At 37.3% G+C, this 10,584-nt stretch overlaps 1 protein-coding gene across 1 annotated transcript; it reads left to right on the top strand.

The window, feature by feature from the left end:
- The first annotated feature begins 778 nt into the window (after nucleotides 1-778).
- On the top strand, nucleotides 779-7,921 carry LOC143857852 (ras-related protein Rab7). The gene is made up of 7 exons (XM_077368370.1): nucleotides 779-910; nucleotides 1,669-1,695; nucleotides 1,846-1,945; nucleotides 5,685-5,831; nucleotides 6,125-6,205; nucleotides 6,310-6,455; nucleotides 7,687-7,921. Exons 1-7 carry the CDS (start codon nucleotides 858-860, stop codon nucleotides 7,751-7,753), a joined length of 621 nt encoding a protein of 206 aa, XP_077224485.1. The 5' UTR covers nucleotides 779-857; the 3' UTR covers nucleotides 7,754-7,921.
- The last annotated feature ends 2,663 nt before the right edge of the window (nucleotides 7,922-10,584 follow it).

Below are 10,584 nucleotides of genomic sequence, written 5' to 3'. Positions count from 1 at the left end.
TTTTCCATCCAATAGGAAAATTGCTTCCTAAATTTTAGAAACTCTTTCTGAAATATATATCTTTGTCTCTTCTTTATAATCACATCCAATAGGATTCAGGCTAATTTATGCTAATAGGATTTAACTTAACTGTCAACCAATAGGATTTAAGCTTTTAATTAGCACATGCTTAATTAGTTAACTTTCACACACCATAAGTATGGTGCACCTCCTCCTTGTATCTCATATAGTGGATCATATCCACCCATACTAACCATTAAATTCGGTAGCAGACCGTCCAACTATTCGTATGGGTCAAGGAAGCCATGAGTGGGATTGATATAGAGATTTGACGACCTATACTTCAAAACCCATGACGGGCCCACTGCAATCTCACGCAATGTAGTCATTCTATGATCGCATTGGGCAAGTCGCCCCCGCTAGGACATTATCCTGAAGATGACTATCATATCAACATACCCCTAATCACATCTAATATGTACGTACTTCCTTCAATCCTTATTTACCAGGTTGGACTATGAGGGTGGATATCATTTACCTCTTGGGCCCACCCAGTCTGGGCTCGCGCAAATGCATTTCTAAATACCTTTTGAAAACAACAATTACATTAAAAAAGCGTTAAAATCTGCCACAATTCACCTTAACAATGGGGCGCATAATCCTACAGGGGTGAAAAATTCATCCCTAAAATCTCCCAACAGTTTCCAGGGGGGTGTATTATCCGACAAGGGGCGAAAAAATCATCTTCCAATATAAAGTGTCTGATCTCCGTAGTATTTTATTTTCTCCCATTAGGAATCGTGTTTTTGTTTCGAGTGAGAGAAAGGAGACGTCTAAAATCTCGATCGATCGTACAAATGCCTGCTCGAAGGAGAACGCTTTTAAAGGTCATAATTCTCGGAGACAGCGGGTAAAATTCAAGCTTCTATTTTGAGTATTAAACCCTCAATTTCATTCTCTGTTCTCAATTCTAGGGTTTTTTCTTACGTACGAATTCATACTAATATCTCAAAATCACCCTTTCTTCTCTCATGATTCGTGTAAAAACCCTAGCCCTAGGGTTTTTCTTTTGCAGGAACGCATACTATTATCTCGAGATTTCCTCTTTTATCTCTCATTTTAATTTTTTTACTTCAAGATTCGTGTAAAAACCCTAGCCTTGAGAAATTCTAGGGTTTTTCAAAGGGAAATTTTTAGTATATTTTTACTATTCTGCTGTTTATGCTTCTCTCGAGATTTCCTTTTCTCTCTCTCATTTTAATTTTTTTTACTTCAAGATTCGTGTAAAAACCCTAGCCTTGAGAAATTCTAGGGTTTTTCAAAGGGAAATTTTGATTATATTTTTACTATTCTGCTGTTTATGCTTCTCACGAGATTTCTTCTTTTCTCTCTCATTTTAATTTTTTTTACTTCAAGATTCGTGTAAAAACCCTAGCCTTGAGAAATTCTAGAGTTTTTCAAAGGGTAATTTATAGTATAATTTTACTATTCTGCTATCTATGCTTCGATACCGTGGATTTTGTTTCATTTTACAGAAGTATAAATTCCTTTATTCATCTATGATCAAGAGATTTATGTGATGAAAACACTGAAGTAGTTCAGGATCTAGTGATTCCTTTCTTTTTAACTTTTGTTCTTGTGTTTATGTAATTTTTTTTTTGTTTGCAGGGTTGGAAAGACCTCTTTAATGAATCAGTATCCTTTACTGGATTTTTATTTGATTATTTAATGGAGTTCTATTACTGTTGTTGTTGCAGTTTTGCGTTTCGTAATGTGTTACATTTATCAGGGTACTTGCTATTTTTTTCTTTTTTGGTATTGTTTGTCTTTAGAATTTGCTTTTAGATATGTGAATCGGAAGTTTAGCAATCAATACAAGGCTACTATTGGAGCAGATTTCTTGACCAAAGAAGTACAGTTTGAAGACAGGCTCTTCACCTTACAGGTCAATTTTCTGCTGATTTCTGTTTTTTATTATCTAACCGATATTCATTGAACAAAGTATGTTTGTGATTGACATGGTCTATCAATTATCTCAGTTTTCTTTGTTTGGAAGAATCTTTCCTCTTGAATTCATAGTTTTTTCAATTATATCCGTCTCCAGATGTTGTAATTGGCAACTCGGTGAGATCTAGAATGTTTATGTAATTTTTTTTTATGTTTGATCAGCTGAAGCAAAATGATACCTAACTAAACAAAAATACTAACCCGTCCTTGTCAGCATCATAGATCAAAATTAGGACTATCAAATCCAAATCCCTTTTTTCTACAAAAAGTGCAGCTGAAAGGCATAGGACAATGGCCAGTGTGAAAAGCCCTTGTGCGCTCCACTTGATCTATGCCAAATGTCATGAATTCACATAGGAGGTGAAGCTTGAGTATGTTTTCTTCCACCAGGATGGGCTTGCTTCATGTTTCTTAGGAATGAGGATGTATTAGCAATCTCTCTAGAGTCTTCCCACTATACATCTCCAACTATATGCAGCTTTCTTTCACTTTGGCTGTTTGGGTGCGGGTATATGTTTTTGTAGGGGGGTCGTTTGTGGTTTGTTTTTCTTGGGGTGTACTTACTCAGTCACCCTCTTATTAATGAAATCTGCTACTGTTCAAAAAAAAAAAAGTGTTTGTAGGGGGGATCCTTCATATCTATTCATGTACCTTATTTCAAGATTTGATTTGCTCTGTTGATTCTTGTGTAATGAAATTGTAAAATTCTTGAGATTAGAATGTGTGAATCTTTTCGAACTTCTTTTCAGATGCACTTGACTTGAACTGCTTAGGCATTTAGACCACTACATGCATGATATTAAAATTGGACCCCGGGTCCCGGCCCAATTTGTTGCAGATACAATTTTGGAAAAATGGAAAAAGGTCCTGTTTCTTATATAAATGAACATTCATCATGATTAGGATTGTATTGGCTCTAACAGCTCGTCAGTTGTTGCAACATAATACTGGTGCTTGATTGATATTGACTTTATAAAGTTAAGTATAGAGAATTTTGCAGTTCTTATAGGTGGCGGTACATCCTTCTGCCTTTCTATTTCTTTTGTTAGTTACACATCTAAATTTGCTGGTAAAGTTGTGAGTTCCGTTTCTTGTTGGAAGTGATGTTTTTATGGAATGAGTGCGACTTTTATCCTTTTGTAAACCTAGACATGTTTGTGAAGTAATGGTTTCCATACTCTTCTTGTAAGCATGTTGTACTATCAAAGTTAAATGCCACCTTCAAGTGTTCTTTTACGCTTTGTGGCAGTGACATAGTGATGGGGACCATCCTAGGGCCCATATTCCATTTTAAATGTCCTTGAGGTATCTTTTAAGTCTCTTAAGTTGTAAGAGGGGGAGAGGGTACCGCAGTTTTTTCCCATCAGTATCACTTACTTTCTTTAAGTTATAGGTGTTTAAAAAGGGGCCCACAAGTGTATTACAAAAATCTTAAGCAATAGGGGCATTTAAGTCACTTGTAATTAAATTGTTAATTTGGTAAGTGACCTCAAGAGCCCCCTTTGCAACTTAATTCTAGTAGCTTATTTGTGGTAGGAAAGGTACATGTAATGGGATTTCTTAAGTCATTAGGACTTTGAGTTGAATTAGGAGTTTTATTTCAAAAAGGAAACTAGTTTATTTGTAGTAGGATTAGATAGAGTCCATGTAAAGGGAAAATAGGAGTCCTAGTAGCATCCTAAGTAGTTTAATTAAAGGGGGTTTGAGTTACGCAATGTGCGGCACTTCTTTATTAGGTTTTAGTAGCAATAGTAGGACTAGGTTTTTTCTCCTACTTTTTTAGAATTTCGTAGCAATTATTTTGCCTACAAATTGTAAATGCACGTGCCCTTTTATCACATGCATGAATGAATAAAAATTGAAGTTTTGAGATCCCAAGATTGGTGTGATACCTTGCCTACGAGAAGATAAGGTAGCACTAGGTTTTTTCTCCCACTTTCTTTGAATTTGTAGCAATTATTTTGCCTACAAATTGTAAATGCCCGTGCCCTTATTTCACATGCATGAATGAATAAAATTTGAAGTTTTGAGATCCCAAGCTTGGTGTGATACCTTGCCTAGGAGAAGTCTCCCTTTGGGAGACCCCTTTTTTTAGTTATCTCTTCATCTCTTTGATCATTCTCCTTCCTTCTCCCTTTGTTTCTTTATTTTCTTTCAAGTCCATTACCCTCATCCAGGCCCAGAGATCACCTTATCCTTTCAACATCACCATTTCCCCCTTTCTCTCACCATTTCAAGATCACTCCGTTTCAACATCTGTTTTTAATTTTCAATCTAACCTAACTGTTTCTTGAATCTGATTCTTGATCCGATCATAAGATCAAGAAGTGTTTTTGAGATCAGTCCTTTGCAAGCCCCATAGCTTTTGATCCAACCGTCCAATCTGTACCAAATTTTGCAAAAATTCCCTTCTCTATAGTTGTCATAAAATACCCAAAAATCAATCCAATAATACGGGTAGATATGAATTTCGGGATCAGATTTGAACCATCCATTTTCCAAAATTTGCAAAACTTATTTATCCCCAGATACATATCCTAACCTATATGCAAAGATCTATTTAATCCAACGATCCGATCATCTTAGAATGCCAATATTACAGATTCGAACATCCCCCAATTCTTAGGTCTGCTCTTCTCTCATCCCATGGATCATCCTGGGTTAATTGGTATTAGAGCTGCATGTATAATGATCTTTCCGTACTTGTTGTGCATCACACAGGGAGTTACCAACACTTAGGGGCCGTTTGGATACGCGGATTTTACAATCCAGGTTTTTAGTTTGAAAACAGTGTAAAAGAGGGTTCATGATCAAGCAGCTGTGTGCTGTCCTGATAGCGTTTCTTGGATTTTAAGTGAGGAATTCAGGTTTTAAAAATCTCTCCTGCATCCTGAGATTTCTAAAACCTGGAAATATGGGAGAATCTGCTACTCTCTTGCTGTCGGAAAGAAGGGTGAGAAGTCAAAAACGACGGCTGTTCCACTTCTTCTCTTGTCTCTTAGCTACAATTTTGAAGAAATCCGGGATTCTAAAATCCGCATATCCAAATGGCCCCTTAATTTTGTGTAGCTAATAACCCTCCTAACATCCACTGTAGAAAATAATCTCCCTTTCAGTTAAGGAATCTGGAGATCATCAAACTAGTTGAACGAGTTCATTAGAGAATGCTGAGGAATATTTCTTCAACTTATGTGTTTATTACGTGGAAAGGTGTGTCTAGTTCAAGCCAGGCTTCAGTGCAATAAGAAAGTGGAAAGGTGAGATCAGTGCTTTGCTTTCTTAATACAAACAGAGACATATGGAGTTCCAAACTACATTTATAGACAAATTTCTTCTAAATGCCTTCTGTCTTAAAATTCCTACATCCGTATTTACTGACATCAGAGACCTGATCAATTGATCTTAATGCTTATTCTCTACCTATGCTTACTGCTAATACAAGAAATATTTAGGTCAATGAAGCAATAGTTATATCATCTCGTACAAATTTCTAAATATGTGCTAGGTGCAACTCCAAAAGTTATGCAAGTTTTTATTTTTTTCATCATTTAGTCTTCATGGTTGGATGTTCCTGTTTTGGTGTGCTAGTGGTGACTCTAGTTCGCTTGCAAGAAGGCATTTTAAGTTTTATAACTTGTATCAAGAGTCAAGTTGAGGTCAAGTTTTATTTTTGGCAGATATGGGATACGGCCGGTCAGGAACGATTCCAAAGTCTTGGTGTTGCTTTCTACCGTGGTGCAGATTGCTGTGTTCTCGTGTACGATGTTAACGTGATGAAGTCGTTTGAGGATTTGAACAATTGGCGAGAAGAGTTTCTTATCCAGGTACTGTTTCACTTCTCAACTTTCATTATTATTATTAGGGAGATGATTTTTTCACCACCACCCCTTTAGGATTATGCCCCCCCCCCCCCCCCCCCCCCCCCCCCCTTTTAACGTGACTTGTGGCAGACTAACGCCTTTTGATGTCAAATCATGTTAAAAGGGGGGCGCATAACCCTACCAGTGGGGGGGGGGGGTGAAAAATCATCTCCCTTATTATTATTATTTTGAATGGCAGTCAACTCTCATTATTATATTCGTCAAAAATTGAACTGACAGAAAGAATTCTTTTACAGGCAAGCCCCTCAGACCCAGAAAATTTCCCCTTTGTGGTTTTGGGAAATAAAGTTGATGTCGATGGTGGAAACAGCAGAGTGGTAGGCTAGTTTTTCATATTTCTTCACATTGCTTTTGTTTCTTCTTGTTTCCTATGTTAAATATGTGCGGCCAACCTTGTTTAATTCATGGATTTTTCTCTCAGGTTTCGGAGAAAAAGGCCCGTGCTTGGTGTGCCTCAAAGGGAAACATTCCGTACTTTGAGACGTCTGCTAAGGAGGGTGTCAATGTAGAAGAAGCTTTTCAATGCATAGCAAAGAATGCTTTGAAGAGCGGCGAGGAAGAAGAGATGTAAGTGGAAGATATAGTTATCTTTGCACACACATGTGGCATACACCCATATCATAGTCGCAGTCTGATATCATTATCATTTTCTTTTTGAATGGCTCTGATATCATTATCTATTCACTTGCTTTAATCTTAATTACCTTGCTGTCATCGTGCTTACTTACCGACTTGCATTCCTTTACTGTTTCTTAAAACCAACTGAATACCTATAAATGGTGAGGCTTATTTAGATTTTGATATTAGATCTTTCATGAACAGGTAAATTCATATTTCTAAAATGTAACATATCTATTCAAAGTTCAAACAAATGTATCTTCGGAATGACACTGTAATTTGCATGAGCTGAAGTGCCCTATGGATTGCTGTCCCACCATACATGTGGTACACCAAATAATAGCCTTTATTTTTTTTTAATTTCTCTTTTGTGACCTAAATCTTCGGTTGGGTGGTTAAAAAAGGTTGAACCAAGAATGTGCAATGGTCCACATTTGATGGGCTTGAATTGCAGTGATTGGATATTTAGGCCATGTCTGGCAGCCAGGAATTTTTTTTTTCATGATAAATTAGTGCCTCCAAGTGGTAAAAGAGCGTAGTGGGGCTGGGAGGAGAGACTTGAGAGGGTACCAATGAGTTGAGGGTGAGAAGTGGTTAAAAAAAAGGAAAAAAATGATCAGATTTTGAGGGGAGTTTTTTGTTTCCTGGTTTTTAAGGCTTTTCTTGCCCTCTCCTTCTCATATCTATCCCTCTCCCACTGTCTCTCACCATTGCAAAAGCTAATATTCCAGGAGAAAGAATTCATGGTAGCCAAACGTGCCCTTACTGTCATTGTGTTGCTTTGAATTTTCTATGTTGGTCCATCCATATGGTGGCCCACTAGATCACCACTCCCAACCACTGCACTCTCGTTCCATGTAGAAGTGGGCACAGCGAGCCGTGGCTCCTCTGTTAAAGAATGATGACAGCGAGTTTTGAATTTGTTCATTTATTGGGAAATCTATGGACTATGGGGAGATTGACATTTGATTTATCATGTCATATATTCTTTGTATTCTTTTTCGTATGACCATTACCTGTTTTCGTCATTTCTTATGTTCTTGAAGCCAACTTGCTCTTGCATGCTTTTGCTTCTTCGTGTGTAAGGTCCCAAGTCCCTTTTTCCTAATTAGAATTGCTACGACATTTTCTTTGAAAGGAAGTATGAGTTCTGTTGACACCTCCTCTGTTGTGATGACAGATATTTGCCGGACACTATTGACGTCGCAAATGGGAGTCAGCCGAGGTCCTCTGGATGCGAGTGCTAAATATCACAGATAATTTGTGCAGCAGGTTTGTGATCAATTCCTCGAATTTCATTCCTAAATAAAGCAGAGTTGTCATTAACTGGTCCGTCTTGTTTTTGTTGTGTTCATTCACTAGACTTCAACTGTACATTAGTGTTTGTGCAGGAAATAAGTTGTTTGTGTTGTAGAGTTCTTGCTTTGGATATATACTTGTTTGGAGTTGATTCAGATTGGATTCTTGTTTCACTTTAAGAAATATGGGATACAGTTGATATCTTAAATAGACCCCCCCTAATATCTTAAATCGACCTCCTCTCTCTCTCTCTCTCTCTCTCTCTCTCTCTCTCTCTGGTAAATAGACTCCCTAATATCTTAAATCAACCCCATCTCTCCCTCTCTCTCTCTAAGCACTGCCCTATATGGGGTCGATTTAAGTTATATGGGGGGTTGATTTATCACTGCCCTTTTTATGCTCTCCAATCGTCATTTTTAAAGACGGCAGAGAAACTGAATTCGGTTGCACTTAATGATGTGGATTTATTCAAGGGCCCTTCTCCGGCCCTTGCATAAAGAGGGCTCTTGCATCTATCGTTCCTCTAGAGATTATATCTTTTATTTGAAATTCAACACATTTCAAACAACTTTGTAGGCAAAGAGAAGGTTGGAAGCTCAACACATTAAAAAGTAAAAACATCTTTGTCAATGAGAAGGTAGAACCTCTAAAGGCTTGCACATAGGAGCATGAAGTTCATGTTCAAGAAAGAATACAAGAGAAGAAGAAGATTATCTTCTTTTCATCTGATACAGTTTCATCGAATGCTAAACTGAAGGGTTCCCTTGCAAAAACCAGCTACAATGGCGTATCATTGGACCATCAAACCAAAAGTGCATTTTATAATGGTCCAATGTGGGCACCCTTGTAGCTGCTTTTGCAATGACGCCCTTCAGTTTAGCATTCCTCATATTTTCAGTCTTTTTTTTATTTATAAATAAAGTCGAAATACATGGAAGCTCAGTGGACCCACACTCCACGCCATTTGTAGACCTGTAGTTGGTAGTTTTACAAGCACCGTCCTCATATATACAATTTTACAGAAAACACTTTGAAAACGGGATTCCGTTTTGGAAATTAAAACGGCCATGGCATTACCGTTGATTTGACTATTTCCCAAGTGTATTTATTGCATTACCCTCCTTTTGTCTTTTAGTGGACATGGCACCAGTGGTTGATGCCCGTTTTTTCCTCCAAAACGGAATCCCGTTCTCCTAGCCGTGCTCGATAGGCAATGGCAACTTTCATCAGTTTCAAGGGTATTTTTGTCATTTCACCATCCACACTTCTCTACAGTATACATAAACTCTTTTTTTTTTTTACTAATAAAAAAGCACGTGCGATGACTCACTAAGATCGTCTAATAGGATTTTAGGGTACCTACTCTGTTTGGTTGCTGGAATTTTTTTGGTTCTTGGGATTTTTGTGGAACAAAAAACTTCCTGGAGATTGGTGGGGAAAAAAACTCCTTGGAAGTATCCCGGTAAAATAAAAATCCCATGTTTGGTTGACCAGACTATGGTGGGAAAAAAAAATGCTTTGTTTGGTTGCTTGAACTGTTGGGAAGGAAAAAAAAACTTCTTCAAGCTTATTTTTGGTTTCTGGGATTATTTTGGTTGCTGGGAGTATTTTTTTCCTTCCAAGGGTTTCGTGCGCGGTTATTTTGGTTCCTCGGATTATTTTGGGCTCACCAACCAAACGTGGGTTTCCTGCCGAAATTCCACAAAAGTCCTAAGAATAAAAAAAATCTGGCAACCAAACGGAACAGAGAAAAAGAAACAAATTTTCTAACCCATCTGATTCTACTTTTTGAAGTTTAAATGATGTTGAAAATAAAAGATAATTGCTAATGTTATTTTTCAATTTATGTTTGGTCGATGGAGGGTCATTAGTGCTGTTGATGAAAAGTTAAAAAAACACTCAGTATATTAGAAAAATATTAAAATATTAAGGTTAATGTTAAAAATCCCATTCAAAAAATAAAAATAAAATAGGGTTGATTGTTGGTAAATATTTATTGGATTGTAGGAAAAAATTGGGGGAATTTCTTTTCCCCATGATTTAGAGGGAAATGATGGGATTAGTAAGCTCGTGTAGTGAAGTATTGTTTTTTAATAAACAAACCCCAGCTTACCTATCAAAAAACAATGTCCATATGATCATTCCCATATGATGATCCTACGCTACAATCTATAGGCGAATGGTATATTTTGGAAACCTCTATAGATCATTGGGTTGGGATCATCCTATGGAAATGATTTTTCGCACACAATTTATGGTGTAAGTCCGTATAGTCAAATAATTTTCAACAAGTAGCGTACAACCTATACCATAGGATGATCCAAACCATCCATTTGATGGGCCACAATATAAATTAATTGTTCCCAAAAAATCATTTACATATGATGATCCTAGCCCTACCAACCTTGTCATACAACCTATTTACATTGTGGCCCATCAAATGGATGGATCGGATAATCCTATGGTGTAAGACGTATAGAACTTGTGAGCACCACAAACATCTAGGTTTTGTGGCCCACAATATCTTAATTTCTCATTTATCCTGAGAAATTGTATGATGAAAGGCAGTATAAACACGTAAAGGAGGTACGACAGAGGTGCCACCCTTGATATTTGATCCAACATTGAGCTTCCGTTGGATCAAATACCAAGGGTGGGATGATGGGTACGTCATACGTGTTCATGTGGCTTTTCATCATATAATTTCTCAAACGGATTTTTTAAGAATTTCTTTTTTGTATAGAGATTTGCTAGCCATCATCGCCGAGGCCACTTGTCG

This window comes from Tasmannia lanceolata, unplaced genomic scaffold (assembly GCF_043159265.1).
Source record: "Tasmannia lanceolata isolate RefF3 unplaced genomic scaffold, GAP_Taslan_0.1 ptg000025l, whole genome shotgun sequence".
NCBI lineage: Eukaryota > Viridiplantae > Streptophyta > Magnoliopsida > Canellales > Winteraceae > Tasmannia > Tasmannia lanceolata.
This window is presented reverse-complemented; position numbering and strand designations above follow the sequence as displayed.

Bases quoted from the DNA above. Each gene is read 5' to 3' on its own strand.
- LOC143857852 (XM_077368370.1), top strand. From the start codon at position 858: ATGCCTGCTCGAAGGAGAACGCTTTTAAAGGTCATAATTCTCGGAGAC. The intron at 911-1,668 runs GTAAAATTCAAG...TTTTGTTTGCAG, and splicing joins ATAATTCTCGGAGACAGCGG to GGTTGGAAAGACCTCTTTAA. The intron at 1,696-1,845 runs GTATCCTTTACT...ATTTGCTTTTAG, and splicing joins AAGACCTCTTTAATGAATCA to ATATGTGAATCGGAAGTTTA.